Raw genomic sequence first — 16258 nt, forward strand, 5'->3', positions numbered from 1 at the left:
GAGAGAATGAGAGAAGAAATGGGCATGCCAGGTCCTCTTGACACTACAAATGAACTTCAGATGCATGCGTCACTTTGTGCATCTGGCTTTATGTGGTACTGGGGAATTGTACCTATGTCCTTTGGTTTTTTTTAGGCAACCACCTTAACTGCTAAGCCATATTTCCAGCTCCACCCCTCCACTGGCATTTAAAAAAAATTATTTGACAGAGGAAGAGGTAGAGAGAGAGAATGGGCATGCCAGGGCCTCCAGCTACTGTAAATGAACTCCAGATGCGTGCACCCCCTTGTGCATCTGGCTAATGTGGGTCCTGGAGAATCGAACCTGGGTCCTTTGGCTTTGCAGGCAAATGCCTCAACTGCTAAGCCATCCCTCCAGCCCTACTGGCTTTTACACAAGGATGACTTGGTCATCCTACCCTCTTTATTTTTTTTATTTTTTAATAATACATCCTGATTTTTAAAAATATTTTATTTGAAAGACAGCAAGCGAGTGAGAGAGAATAGGCATGCCAGGGCCTCCAGCCACTGCAAGCAAACTCCAGACACATGCACCACCTTCTGCATCTGGCTTATGTGGGTCCAGGGGAATTGAATTTGGATCCTTTGGTTTTTCAGGCAAGTCCAGCCCATATTTTTTAGTTTTTGGTTCATGTGTATATATGTTGTGTGGACACATGTATGCTACAATGCACGTGTGAAGGTTGGAGGACAGCTTTGGGTGTTAGTCCTTGCTGTCCACCTTGTTTAAGGCAAAGTCTCTTCACTGTTGTGTTCGCCAGATTGGCTTTTCTGAGCTTCCAGAGATTTTTTTTTTTTTGGTTGCTTGAGGTAGGGTTTCTTTTGCTCTAGCCCAGTCTGACATGGATTCACTATGTAGTCTCAGAGTGGCCTCAAACTCATCCTACCCCTGCCTGTGAGTGCTGGTATTAAAGGTGTGCACCACCATGCCTGGCTGCTTCCAGAGACTTCTGTCTCTGTCTCCTATCTCACTGTAGAGTGCTGGGTTTACAGATGTTGTATGGCTTCTTGCTTTTACATGGGGTCTGGCACCTGAACTCAGGTTCTAAAGCTTGAACAGCAAGTGCATTTTCCACTAAACTGTCTTCCCAGGCCCCTCATTCCTTTTGTAAATAGTGAGGTAGTCTCATGCTTTCTTGGGTCCAAGACTCTTGATATAGGAGCTGAGCCCATTCAAAGCTGCCTGGCCAAGGCTTGCTGGAACTGTTAGAAGACAGTGCTGTAGGGTTTTAGCTGTCTAGTCTCCTGGTGAGGTAATGTTACCACATCTCAGCTTATGACTGGGTCACCAATAAGACAGTATGTCCGTAGATTTTTTTTTTTTTTTTGCCAGGGGGCGGGGGTTGTTTAGGTAGTGTCTTGCTCTAGCCCAGGCTGACCTGGAATTCACTATGTAGTCTCAAGCTGGCCTGGAACTCACAGTGATTCTCCTTACCTTAGCCTCCTGAGTGCTGAGATTAAAGGTATGTGCCACCATATAGAATGGTGTGCCTGTGCTTCTAGCTGCTGCAAACAAATTCCAGATGCATGTGCCACTTTGTGCATTGGGCTTTTACATGGGTACTGGGGAGTTAAACTCTGGTCATTAGGCCGTTAGGCTCTACAGGCAAGCACCTAAATAGCTGAGCCATCTATTCAGCCCCCATAGAACTTTTTTGTTGCCAATTTTAGCAGATAACTAGGTTTTATTTTTTGATATTTAATTAATTTATTTGAGAGAAAGAGGGAGAGAAAATGAGAATGGGCGCACCAGGGCCTCCAGCCACTGCAAACAAAATCCAGACCTGGGTCCTGGGGAATCAAACCTGGGTCCTTTGGCTTTGCAGGCAAATGCATTAACCATTTTCCATATTCCTCCATGGGCTGGAGAGATGGCTTAGTGGTTAAGCGCTTGCCTGTGAAGCCTAAGGACCCTCTCTCTCTTGCTCTCTGCCTGTTGCTCTCAAATAAAAATAAAAAAATTAAAAAAGATATCCCTCCAGCCCTAGATTTTATTTTAAAATATTTTATTTTTATTTATTTGAGAGAGAGAGAGAGAGAGAGAGAGAGAGACATACAGAAATAGACAGGTAGACAGAGAGAATGGGCATGCCAGGGCTTCCAGCCACTGCAAATGAACTCCAGATGCATGTGCTCCCTTATGCATCTGGCTAACGTGGGTCCTGGGGAATCGAGCCTTGAACTGGGGTCCTTAGGCTTCACAGGCAAGTGCTTAACTGCTAAACCATCTCTCCAGCCCCCAGATTTTATTTTTAACATGGGTTGATGCACAGTTAGGAATATTAATCAGTCTTGAAGTAGGTTTTAAGTATTGTTTGTATTAACAGTGAAATGAAAGCAAGTGTAGACACTTCATTCTAAAAATAAGCTTAAAACAAAATGGTCTTTAAGAATGTGAAAGTTAGGGCTGGAGAGATGGCTTAGCGGTTAAGCGCTTGCCTGTGAAGCCTAAGGACCCCGGTTCGAGGCTCGGTTCCCCAGGTCCCACGTTAGCCAGATGCACAAGGGGGCGCACGTGTCTGGAGTTCGTTTGCAGTGGCTGGAAGCCCTGGCGTGCCCATTCTCTCCCTCTCCCTCTGTCTGTCTTTCTCTCTGTGTCTGTCGCTCTCAAATAAATAAATAAAAAATGAACAAAAATATTTAAAAAAAAGAATGTGAAAGTTATGGAATTTTGTGGCTGTTTATAAGTGGACTTACACCATTAGTCCACTACAAATGTCTAGTAATGGAATTTCCTGTAAGACAAATGTCTTCTCTCCTTGGTAATGAAAGACAGCTGCTTTTTTTTTTAAGGAAAGTATTAATATAAAACTATTTTCTTTGTGATGATGTATAAAAAATAGATATGTCACTCGACTGAAATTTCACATATGGACCAAAGTCTAATTATACAGGCAAAGCCACATTACATGAATCTTCTTGAGCATTAAGACTTTGAGTGTTGACAACTCAGATCATGATAGCAGCTAGTTCCACAAATAGCAACAATGAACAAAGGTGACAAAGAAATACAGGTCATGAAATTTTAATATCTATATAAAAAATAACGAGCAATTTACAGATCTTTCTCTGATCAGATCCTCAAGTGTATATATAAAGGTACTGTACATATATAAACATTTACAACCAGCACATCCATATTTGCTCAGCATTCCAAGGCCACATTGCTAAGTCAGTATATGATCAGTACAGTGACAGGTTACTTAGAAAGGAAGAGCCACATCAGACTGACAACATATGACATTAAAAGTTATGTCACAGTTAACAATAAAAATAGGATTTGTGTTACTAATTATGGACTAGAGGGAAAATAAATCATTTCTGTGGGACTAAATTCTTAGCATTTATCAAGCCTCCTAATTTTTATCTATTCAGGTAGTTATAGTAGATGGTTAAATATCGTTCTGGATGTAAGAGGATTTCAGCAGTCTCACGCTGGAAGCATGTCTTATCTACAGGGGCCAATACAGGTGTTAGAGTAGAGTTTCACAGTCAGACTTGCAGAGGAAAAGACCTGGACACAATGTATTTCACAATAAGATGACCCCAGGGTAACAGAATGAGTGTTAAATTACTCCAGAGTTTTGTTCTGAGAATGTACCTGTATTTATAGATGCTACTGAATGCTGCTGCTTCAGGCCACTGGAAACCTGGATCTATTTTATGAGGTTAAAAACTGTCTCCAATGTTAAGTGTCTTTCTTGTTTTTAAGTAATTTAGCTAAAAGTTAAAAACAAGATCTAGCACACACACACAGTCTAACTACCACACTTTTCCTGACTCGCCGGGCTGGCCCCCCACAGGTTCTGCTTCTGAACACCCGAACTCGCATATAGCCCACCGGATGAACTTATCTGTACGTTGGAATTGGCGCTGGTTTCATGGTTAAGTACCTCACAGAACTTACATAGTATTTGTGACTCTTCAAATATGACTTTAGTAGTAGATATAACCAAAATCTCCAGAAATAGTTTTTCTTTAAAGAGCAACAAGCAGTACCTTCCACATGGTGCTTTCATCACGAGAAAAGGTGACCTGAAATGCTCTAACTACATCAGAGCTGGGTATCAGCAGGAGGTGAACACTGTTGCTTAGTATCTTCTCATTCTGAACATTAAGTCATAAGGAATATCCTTTTAACTTATTTGTAACATCTCACTTAGCCAAATTAAGCCATAAAAAAGCATCACTATTTGACCTGTCCTTTAAAGTAGTGATGTTTTGGAGCTGTATTTTTAAACTGGGACACCTTCAAGTAGCTGTGAGAAGCAAGTGCCATCTCTAATGATGTGCTAACAGTCTCTCCTCTGCAACTACTCAAATACTTCGCTCTGTAAACATGCAACATGCTATTGAAAACATCAACTTCCTGATTCATGACTGGGATTATTTGAATGGGAAGGATAAAACAGACATGATACAATAGATAACTTGGCACAAATACAAAGTGAGTTGTGACCACACTGTTAATATCAACATGTCATTTGTTCAGACACGCTGCCGAGCTGGGCAGCCCAAGCAGGGCATGCCAGATGAGTGCATGGACATGGATGCAGCCCCTCCTGAGTGTGAGGGAGGGCGCCTGGCCAGGGGCAGACAGGCGGGTCTTAGCAATCTGAGACCCTCATGCAGCCTAGCTTCCTTGATGCTCAAATTCAAACCTACTTAGGTGGTTTTTAAAAGCCTTTTCCTTTTGAAAAAAAATCTGCTTTTTAGTAAGAAATTGTTTTTCTGTGTTTTATACTACCAGTCATAGCCGTTTCTCAGCTATGCCAGTAGTGCCCGTAACTTTGCTTGCACTGGGCACCTTCCAGGGCCCTGGAGTTATTGGCGTTTTCTTAGCTGGAGCACTGCTCTCTGGCCTGACCCTCACCCCCTCTCCGCATCTGTCAGCTGCCTCTGCTTCTTTCCCTTTGTGGTTGTCCGCTCTCCTGACCACCACCCTCTCTTCAGCTTCCTGCTGCGTCTTCTCTTCTGATACATGGACACTTTCTCCTGCCTTATCTTTACCGGCACTTGCTTCTCCAGTGGCTGCCTCCTTGCCATTTTCATTTTCAGATACTATCCTACCAGCCACACTCTTAGTCTTTTTGGATGGAAGAGACTTTTCATCCATTCTCTTGCTTTTTTTCTCTGGAGACCTTGTTCTGTTTTTTCCCAACTGGTTCTGTTTCAGCTCTTTCCTGCCAACCTCTGATTTTCCCTTCCCATCTGCAGGTTGTTCAGCATCGTCACCAGCATGGCCCACAACTCTTTGGCTCTCACCCTCTGGTAATTTGCTTTCAGTTTTGGATAGGCCTTTGCCTCCTTCATGCTTTTGCTGCTTCTGTGGGCTAGAAGACTGTCCTCTGCTCTTTCTGTGGTCACCTTGGCCGGAACCTTCCCTGGTGTTGATCTGACTTTTGTTACCCCCTTTCCTAGGGCTCAGTGATCGGTCTCTGGGTTTTTCTTTGGGGTCACTTTTTAAAGGGCTGAGAATCTTTTCCAAATGTTCCTCCGAGTATTGATTAGCCGACTTTTTGGGACTAGCAGATCTGCCTCTTCGTGCAACACCATTTTCTACCTTTGTCTTGTCATTGTGCCCATGAGTCCTGGGTGGCACTCTCTTATTCACATCTTGCTGGAGAAGATGCAGATGCTTTGCCTCAGGCTGATTTCCATTTAAAGTGCTTTTCTTTTCAGGTACAATGTCCTTTAGCTCTTCTGCCTTTTCACATTTCTGAACTCTCATCAGAGAGTCTTCAGTAGCTGGCACATGAGACTCTTCAAACATGGAAGCAGAATGTGAAGATGGGAGAAGTGGCTGTTCATCATAAATGACACTGGAAGATGGAGGACTATTAATATCCCAACCACCTAAAAAATGATGAATGGAACATTACTACACGAATTGTAAACAGGAACCATAAGCTTTGCACTTAGACAGCCATTTGAGTTTTACTGACTGCTTATGTACTCAGAGGATGAGAAAGCTTGTTACACAGCTTATATACTTTTATTTACATCATACTCTCTGTAGGCAGATGTGTGTAGACATCTGTTCATACATGAGGCAGATTATTTGTATATGTAAAACACCCATTTTTAATTATGTATCATTAGAGGTAATATATACTCTATAAATTTCTTATTCATGAGGCCAAATCACACACTTGTATTAAATAAATAATAAGTGGACCAAAGTACCTGGTCCAAGAAGCTTACTAACTAATGTATTATCAGTGGTTATAACTTAAGGATATGCCAAAATCACTAGTAAAAAAAGATCAGATTGTGGTAACCCAAATGAGGTTCATGGGTATTTGTAAATAATTTTCTTGAGTTAGGCTGTCAAATTTAATGTCAATAGGAGATTGAAAAGTGCAGAAGATAGAAACAGGTGTATTTAATAGCATCATTTTTAATTAAAAAGAAAACAAAAGAAAGAAGTGATTTATAAGACATGCAAATTTACCAAGTCTTTTTAAGGAAAGACCAAGAAAAGCCCTGAAAGCCTTAATGTTGCTCAGGTTTCACGTAGGAGCACAGACCGGAAGGAGCCAAACCTGAAGAAGGAAGAGAAAAAGCCTAGGACTATGTGAAACAAGTCAGTGTAGTTAGCAAAGCTGTCACCGGGAATGTATGCCTTATGAGCAGACGTGGAAGATCACACGGAGACCCGCAAGCTGGAGGGGACTGGAGGAGGTATGTCTACAATTTCCTACTCAGGCTCTTGGCTGGGGAGTTGGGGGCAGAGGAAACAAGTACTATGTGGTGAGGTACTGCCTTTATTTTGAGGATTGTGCACTCTACAATAGTGATTCTTAAAGTAGTTTGATAGTTCAAAAACATATAATGAAACCAAGGATGTTTATTATTAGTACAGGAGTACAGACAAGGTTTCAGGTTCAACTCCACATCCCTGGGCAGAGCTGTAGCAACGTGGTTTTGACAAGTGGCCAGCAAATCCTAAGGTTCTTAGGGTGCTCACTCATTCAGAGACAGATTTATCTTACTATAATGGTAACGAACACTTTCATTGGTAATGTGCAAATTAGCCAAAAAGGGGAGCAAGCTGGGGTATTCTGAAGACATTTAAAATATTTACTGTGGCATTTAAGTTCTCTGTCTCTAATGTTCTTGTTTCTTACAGGCACATTTCTCTACTAAAGTACCTACGCTTTCAGATGAAATAAACCCATTCATTCACCTCTGAATGAGCCAGTAAAACATCCCCTCTAAAGAGAGACTCCTCTTCCCCCTGCTCCTCCATCGCAAATACAGGTTTTAACTAGTTTACTTACCATGGTCAGGTATCAGACCACTTCCTGGCCTCAAAAGAAGAAGAACTTTATTTCCGCCAGCCTGAATGAGCTCAATTGCTCGAGTATGTGTGATGCCTTGTGTAGGTTCCCCATTGATTTCAACAATCTGGTCACCAACCTAGATAGGGAACAGGCACAGGAAACCATTCAGTCTTACTGCTGTCTACAGCCGTCAAGCTTGTTAAATCATTCTCATTTGTAAAATGTTTGACTTGGATACCATACTTCTGTGCTGACACAGCTCATGTGTGCAATATGACAGCAATAGGAAGACAACTTAGGGTTTTAGTTATTCTACAAAAATTCTACACATAAAGTTTTATATGACTACCAAGTCAGTGTCTGAGCACCTTGAAATCAAGAATCTCAGCTGACCATGGTGGTGCACACCTTTAATCCCAGCATTCAGGAGGCAGAGGTAGGAGGATTGCTGTGAGTCTGAGACCAGCCATAGTTAATTCTAGACCCTACCTCAAAAACCAACCAACCAACAAAACAGCAGGTCCATGACACCCAAGTCTAGCTCACTGACTGCTGTTGGACCACGCTGTACAGTACAGAGTTGTCCCACTGACCTTTGTCACATCATTATTGGGTCACTTCCGCAGTGTTATGGATTTGGTAAGTTCTGACAAATATTTGCCTGCTAGAATTTCAGTAATATTCATTCCATTGTTTAGTTCCATTTTAAAGATAAGGCCTCACTGGTAGAGCACTTGCCCAACACACATGAAGCCCTATGTTCAAAGCCCAGCATATCCTCCACCCACCCAGCCCACTATGAAAAAGAACCCAAAGATCATATTTAAAGTCAATGCCCTTTTACCTTGATCTAGATCTTAAAATCACTGTCATTCACTGTATTTACAAGTCTTTTACAAGTTATTTTTTCAAGAAACATAAGTAGACACTTGATAAATACCAGTGGTGCCATGACATCTTATTCCAAGCTTAGTTTTCTTTGTTTTCCAGGAAGTGATTTTACATTAATTAAAGTTACAAAGTGAAAACTGGTAATTGGTTTTAAATAAGTGTCCTTATCATTCTACTCTTTAAACTTCATTTCTTTAGGATTTTAATCTCTAGATATGTCTTTTAGCTGAGGTCTTGGGTGTACACAAGATATAGTGGCACTATGAAGAACAGGCAGTTTGCCCTGGAAAGCTGCAGTGACGCGGAGCCATCTACTCTGGCTTTAGCAAACTCAGCTCGTTTCAAAGCATCCTTCACAGATCGTCCTTTACACTCAGCCCCGTCACATCATTTGAGCTACTGTAGAAACCCCCCTCTCAGTGGTTAGCTTCTGCTAGGGATCAAATTCAGGGTCTCACACAGTACGGATAAATTTGACTTTTTTTTAAAAAAATTCCAATGCCGGGTCTCATTGTAGCCCAGGCTGACCAGGAATTCACTCTATTCTCAGGGTGACCTTGAACTCACAGCTATCCTCCTGCCTCTACCTCCTGAGTACTGGGATTAAAGGCACACGCCTCCAGCTTGGCTGGATCTGCTTCTTTCTAGTCCAGGGGTCTCATTTCCCTAAACTGCTGAATGAGGGTACCTCCTGGGGGTTGGGAGATTTAATGAGATCAAACATGACTGTTCACCAACCACAAATATATACTACTTTTCAAGTTACTGAAATGTGTACTACTAGTATGGATTTAACTAAAGATTATAGCCCATTCTATACAATGCAAACAATTTCATATGAACTGTGAAAATAGAATGGGCGTTTTACTGCATATTTATAAAAAGAAAAAGAAAAACATCCTTGACTTTTAAAAAATATTTTTTAGCTGGGCATAGTGGCTCATGCCTTTAGACTTTTTTTTATCTATTTATTAGAGACAGAGGAAGAGAGAGAGTGAGTGAGTGAGAATGAGCATGCCAGGGCTTCCAGCCACTGCAAACAACCTCCAGACGCATGCATCACCATGTGCATCTGGCTTATGTGGGACCTGGAGAATTGAACCTGTGTCCTTAGGCTTCCTAGGCAAATGCCTTAACCACTATGCCATCTCTCCAGCCCCCATTCTTGACTTTTGAACAAATGGAGGTAAAGGACATCAGAAACAGGACTAGTGAATTTAGTATCTTCTACATTGTGACACATTGTCACACATACAGTTCACACTAGAGAATCCCACAAGTAAGTTACCAAAAAACTTGTTGGGCCCCATTGATAGCTATCCTGCAGGTTATAAACTAGATTTTGCTAAGCAATCCTCCTCCCCCAAATTTGCATATTAGAAACTTAATCTGCAAAGCCACAGATTAGTATTTGGATGTGACACCTCTGGAGGTATCCAGGTTATTGAAAGAGGCTTTGTTATAAAAGTGACCTATTCCTGGCTGGCACATTTGCTGTGGCTTGCCATGTAATGTCATATACTGCCTCAGGACTCAGGATGAGTCCCCACCCAACAAGAAGGCTGTCACCAGACATATATCCCCTTCCCTCAATTTCTCAGTCCCCAGAACTTAAAAAATGAATTTCTCTAATATATTTTCCAGACTGGTATTTTGTTGTAACAAGAAACAGCTTAACATAAACGCACAAAATGAAAAGAACTGTTTGTAAAAAAAATGACCAAAGGGGCTGGAGAGATGGCTTAGCGGTTAAGCACTTGCCTGTGAAGCCTAAGGACCCCGGTTCGAGGCTCGGTTCCCCAGGTCCCACGTTAGCCAGATGCACAAGGGGGCGCACGCGTCTGGAGTTCGTTTGCAGAGGCTGGAAGCCCTGGCGCGCCCATTCTCTCTCTCTCCCTCTATCTGTCTTTCTCTCTGTGTCTGTCGCTCTCAAATAAATAAATAATTAAAAAATTTAAAAAAAAATGACCAAAGTAAGACAATAACTATTATAGGACAGAAAAAAGAAAGATAATTAACAAAAATATTTATTATCCTTGAAGCTGGGTGTGGTGGCACATGCCTTTAATCCTAGCACTCAGGAGGCTGAGGTGGGAGGATCGCTGAGAGTTGGAGGCCAGTCTGGGCTACAGAGTGAGTTCCAGGTTAGCCTCGGCTAAAGAGTGACCCTGCTCAGAAAGCAGTGATATGATGGTCATGTTTGTGAGGAAGTACAGCTGATGAGCTAGCACTACATAGATCATCTTAGTTTAGCATTTAGAGAATTCTCTGGGTATATTTTATGGAACATAACTGAGGGTAATGTCAATTTCTTTGTCTTAAACTACAAGTCTGTGTGCAAGAAATAAAATGTAATATAAGAAATAAAATAAAGCTTGTAATTGAACAGATTTACCACCAGGTGTCATTTTTGTTTAACTTCAAAACCAAAATGGGAAGCAAGGGGGAGATGTGGCTTTAAGATTTTGGGCAGTCAGGCATGACGGGTTGTGGGGTTGTGTATGTACGTTTTGTAGTAAGCTGTACAAAAATAAAGACAAGAAGTACTGTTGAGTAGAAAATGTGAATATTTTGCAGAAATTTAGGATAGAAGGAAAGGATGTTTCCTTTCAAAGTGTTGCTATGTTTTTTGTCATTCTTTTTTTTTTGTTTTGTTTTTTGTCATTCTTACAGTTTTAAAAATACCCCCTAAAATAAATTACAAAATAATATTTCTAACACATAGCTTATATTGTCTTACCACTTGTTAAAATTGCATGACTCTCAATGAAATCAAATCCATAAAGACACAAGCCAAGGCCTACATGCCAAGTAATCTCAGCAAGGAGTCTAGGTCCCTGACCTCAGCTTTAAGTGTAAGTGTGGACAATGCCACCCACCTTGTGGGAACTAACACCATTACATGTGAAGATACATGTCCCAAAGAGAACAAACTCAAGATCAGTATTTTCTGAATCTGAATGTGGGGGGGAGGTACTGGAGATGGAAACCTGAGCTTCATGCATACTTGATAAAATCCCTGAGCCAAACTTAGGAACCAGCCAGGCTCATGAAATTTATAGATCATCTCATGACACAGCAAATATGAGTACACTGTTGTAATCACTTCATATTTCCCTAGTCCAGTCTGTTCAGTAGTACTGGTAACAAATTTTAATTTCTCAAAATCTCAATTCCTTTTTTAAAAAATATTTTTATTTATTTATTTGACAGAGAAAGTGGGACAGAGGGACACACACACACAGAGGGAGAGAGAGACAGAATATGAATGGGCATGCCAGGGCTTCCAGCCATTGCAAATGAACTCTAGATGCTTGTGTATCTGGCTAACATGGGTTCTGGGGAACTGAACCTGGGTCCTTTGGCTTTGCAGGTAAACATCTTAACTGCTAAGCCATCCCTCCAGCCCCAAAATCTCAATTCTTAAATTTTCATCTATGTAACCCTTTTGCTAAACATTTATGATGCATTAATTTAAAATTAAAACTATTTGGGAGTGTTGGTACATACCTTTAATCCCAGCACTTGGGAGACACAGGTAAAAGCATTGCTGTGAGTCTGAGGCCAGTTTGGGACTAGAGTGATTTCCAGATTGGCATGGGGTACAGTAAGACTCTATCTTAACCTCCCCCAAATAAAAATATTGTTATCTAGAGGATCTACTTTATATCTTAACAAACATCTATGGATCACATACTATGAATACAGCCACTGTCTGAGGTGCTGAAGATACTGGAATTCTGCTAATATGAGAACATAAAGGAAGGAATGAGGCAAGAGGAAGCAAGTGGGAACACCCCACAGCACCATGGTGAGAGTGCTAGCTAGGACAAACTCTGCCTAAGGAAGTTACTGGCAGAACTGAGCACATTACCAGCAAGACTCTCATGATCCTGACCAAGTCAAGATCTTTTTAAGTCAGCAGAAAACTTGTCTGAAAGCTGATATAGTTTAGAGCCAATCAGGACCTCACAGTCCATAGCTCATTTGCTTCTAAAAAACTTTAAAAAGATATTTTTATTTGTTTATTTGCAAGCAGGAGACACAGAGAGAAGAGAGACAGTGAAAGAGAATGGGCACACTATGGCCTTCAGCCACCACAAACAAACCTCAGATGCATGTGCCATTGTGCATCTGCCTTTATGTGGGTACTGGGGAATCACACATGGCATTAGGCTTTGCTGGCTAGTACCTTAACTGCTGAGCCATTTACTTTTACTCTCAAAGCTTACAGTTTATTTTTTGAAATAAAAGTGGACTTAGTCACAGGGTCCTAAAGTTTCTGCTCACTGTAAAGAACGATATAGTTTATAGGTATGCATTGTCTGCTTTAAGGTCTTTTATTTGTATGATGAAATTAGAAGATCGGATGGTTATATTTGGAACCAACCTTAAAATATATATCCTGAGTTCTCATTTAATTCCATTTTTTTCTGGCCTTTATATGTATTTTGAGATGGGGTCTCACACTAACATAGGCTGACTGGAATTCACTATGTAGTCTCAGGGTGGCCTCAAAATCCCAAGGATCCTCCTATCTGTGTCTCCCAAGTGCTGGGATGTGTGCCACCCAGGCCAGCCTCAGGGATTTTTATAAAAAATATTTACTTCAGATAGAAAGGAAGAGGCAGACAGACAGAGAGAATGGATATGCCAGGGCCTTCAACTTCTGTAAAAGAACTCAAACTCCAGATGCATGTGCTACCTTGTGCATCTGGCTTATGTGGGCCTTGGGTCTTTTGGTTTCACAGGCAAATGCCTTAACTGCTAAACCATCTCTACAGCCCCACACTGGTATTTTATGTGAGTTCTGGGGATTTAGACTAAGGGCCTCATGATTATATAACAAGCACTTACTTACTCAGCTCTCCCTGTAATTCCCAGATCTTTCTAGTCATTACTAGATTCAAGAATAATTTGCCTTCCCACATAGTTTACTCAAAAGTTTCTTTTAATGTATTTTATTTTTGAGCCAGGGGTGATGGTGCACGCCTTTAATCCCAGAATTTAGGAGGGAGATGTAGGAGGATCACTGAGTTCAAGACCAGCCTAAGACTATATAGTGAATTCCAGGTCAGCTTAGGCTAGAGTGAGACCCTGCCTCGGGGAAAAAATATCTATTAAAAATTATTTTTATTTATAAGGGAGAAAAAAAGAAATTGTGTGTGCCAGGACTTCTTGCTACTGTGAACAAACTCCAGAACATGTGCCATCTTATGAATCTGGCTTTATGTGGGCATTTGGAAATTGAACCCAGGCTGGCAAGTGCCTTTAACCACTGAATCATCTCCCCTGCCCAAAGTTTGTTTGTTTTTTTTTTTTCTCCCCCTCTGAGGTAGGGTCTCACTCTAGCCCAGGCTGACCTGAAATTCACTGTGTAGTCTCAGGGTGGCCTTGAACTCAAGGCAATCCTCCTACCTCTGCCTCCCAAGTTCTGGGATGATGTGTGCCACTACACCTGGCCCAAAGTTTATTTTTTTTAAGTTCCCTTTTCCTGATGCCTGATGACAAGAGAGAGGACATCCAAAGTTCTCTTGGGTAGTAAAGAGAAGGTTTTCTAGAACGTAAAATGTTTAGTGTATAACTTAACTGATTATAAGTGAGTTAGCTATTTTTTTTTTTTAATTAAGGGCTAGAGAGATGGCTTAGTGGTTAAGTGCTTGCCTGTGAAGCCGTAGGACCCTGGTTCAAGGCTTAATTCCCCAGGACCCACATTAGCCAGATGCACAAGGGGGCACACGCATCTGGAGTTCGTTTGTAGTGGCTGGAAGCCCTGGTGCGCCCATTCTCTCTCCCTCCTTCTCTCTGTCTGTCACTCTCAAATAAAACTAAACAAAAAAATTAAGGTAGTAGTTGTTTTCTATGTAAGAGTTCTCTTTCATTAATACTTAGAAGAGGAAAAAAAATGCAGATCTAAAAGCCATTTAGGCTGGAGAGATGGCTTAGTTAAGGTGCTTGCCTGCATGTTCAAATCTCTAGGTCCCACACAGACACGTGCAGTGACGCAAACACACAATGTTGCGCATGCGCCACAAGGGGATGCATGCATCTGGAGTTTGTTCACAGCAGGCTTGCTCTCTCTCACTCTCTCTCTCAAAAAAACAAAAGCCATTTAGTCTGCAGTATCTTGAACAATGCTGGTGTTTCAAAGCTGAGGACATCTATAATGGCATATTACATTCTTCTTAGAATCATAAAGTTGGCAGAGTCAGGAGATTTTATGACTTTATAACCTATATAGGGAGCTAAGAGGAAAAAAAAATTCTGAGCTTATTGTTCTTAGAAGAAATTGGAGACTTGCTTTATCCTGGTTTTCTCAAGGTTTTTAGTAAGATGGAAACATATTTATTCACTCATCTATTTGCCCTGTATGTTGATGGTGCAAGTACAACATGATTTTTCTTATGAACCGAAGTCAGCAAGGTGAAAGCAGCATCACTGCGCTCGGCACTGCCCACAGCAGGGCCCGGGAAGCGCCGGTGCGCACAGCACACACACACACAATGGCAGGCATGTGGCTTTTAGGAAAACCCTGCCTCTCAAATATAAGAGGTTTCTGCATGCCCTCAAGGAGTCTCATGCTCTACCAATTGGGCTCACCAGGCATTCTTGTAAATTCTCTCTAAATCAGTTATTTTTAGAAGTTTTCAATCTAGAACCAGAAGCAAAGGTTGCAGATAGAGGCCAACTTACGTGAATTCTGCCATCTTTAATAGCTGGACCGTCCTCAGCAAGGCGAAGGATGAACAGCCCCATGTTGTACTCCTTCCCCCCTCGGAGGCTGAACCCAAAGCCCCGGGGGCCTCTCTCCAGCTCTACTGGGTAACAACCTAGGCACTGGAGGGAAAGAAGTATGACAAAAATATTCCCATGCACTGCTCTATCCCTATATCTCTGTCTTTTTTAAAAAAAATATTATTTGAGAGTGGGGAACGGGCACCACAGGACCTTCTACCACTGCAAACAAACTCCAGGCACATGGACCACTGTGTGCACTTGGTTTCATATGGGTGCTGGGGAGCTGAACCTGGATTGGTAGGCCTTACAAACACTACCTTTAACTGCTGACCCATCTCCCTAGCCTAGCTTTATCAACATCTTGAAGAAAGACTGTTTTTATAACTGGCAGGAGTGACTTATAAATATAAATGCATTTATATAAAGTTATAAATATCAATGCATTTATCCAATATGCATTCTTATACTACAAGGAAAAATGTTAATCTTAGCTGAAGAGCTACTTAAAATTTAAACTATAAATTAAATTCATTTAAGATTATGTGCTATGTATTTTCTAGTTGGTCAATGTGCGAAAGAGCAATCAGAAGATGTTTAAAAGGTGCTTACATATAAGGAGATTTTTAACAAATCTACCTAAAAAAAAGACACACAAAAAAATCAAGCAAACCAACAAGGCCCTCTGTCACAGTCTGATTAGCTATACTACAGGACTTCTGAGTCCTTCACCAAGAGTCACATTTCCTTTACAAACAGTGCATTTTCCTTCATGAGCTCCATTTTCTTGTGGAAGCCAACCAAATGCTAAACATACCAGCAGACTGACAGGAATTACTAGTTTTAGAAACAAATTTATTTTAACTGATTTGCAATTAAGAACACAATGTTAATGAGAACAGCAACTCAACATACCAGTCAGTCAGTACCTGGGTGTCCATGTTTACCTGATTGGGACGTCCACCCACTACAGAAATCACTGCACTGTCAGGCTGTGCGAGGTGTTTATGGTCAGACCAGGAGTGTCTGTAAGAAGTGGAGGCATCTTTCCCAATTTCACTTTCTAGAGCAGTTCTACAAGAGAGAGAAATCCAGGTGTTTTCTGTACCAAGAGTGTGAACAGTCTAGATGGAAAAACAGATTAATTTCTCTTTTCTTAAAGCTGAGCCTTTGCATTCTCCCTTCTGACAAACCCTTGTAAAGACAATCACTAGAACCAGAGTTGCTGGTCTGTTCACTCCCTATAGCACTGCCTCATCTGGGAACAGCCCCAGTTTTTCTCCAATGGTGTTTTGGTGCAGTTTCTCTTAAGGAAAGTTGCAGACA

At 41.3% G+C, this 16258-nt stretch overlaps 1 protein-coding gene across 3 annotated transcripts in view; it reads right to left on the reverse strand.

Moving 5' to 3' along the window:
- Positions 1 to 3029: 3029 nt before the first annotated feature.
- Magi3 (membrane associated guanylate kinase, WW and PDZ domain containing 3) overlaps positions 3030 to 16258 on the reverse strand; it is a 261567-nt gene continuing 248338 nt past the window's right edge. For 2 of the 3 annotated variants that reach the window (XM_045137897.1, XM_004667556.2), the window contains 4 exons: positions 15880 to 16006; positions 14891 to 15034; positions 7304 to 7442; positions 3030 to 5876 (listed from right to left, as the gene is read on the reverse strand). In XM_045137897.1, coding sequence (XP_044993832.1) covers positions 4771 to 5876; positions 7304 to 7442; positions 14891 to 15034; positions 15880 to 16006 — 1516 coding nt within the window. In that variant the 3' untranslated portion in view covers positions 3030 to 4770. Of the gene's footprint in view, positions 5877 to 6474; positions 6566 to 7303; positions 7443 to 14890; positions 15035 to 15879; positions 16007 to 16258 lie in introns of all 3 variants that reach the window. The other variant, XM_004667558.2, reaches the window with a different exon arrangement.

This window comes from Jaculus jaculus, chromosome 19 (genome assembly GCF_020740685.1).
Source record: "Jaculus jaculus isolate mJacJac1 chromosome 19, mJacJac1.mat.Y.cur, whole genome shotgun sequence".
NCBI classification, from domain to species: Eukaryota; Metazoa; Chordata; class Mammalia; order Rodentia; family Dipodidae; genus Jaculus; species Jaculus jaculus.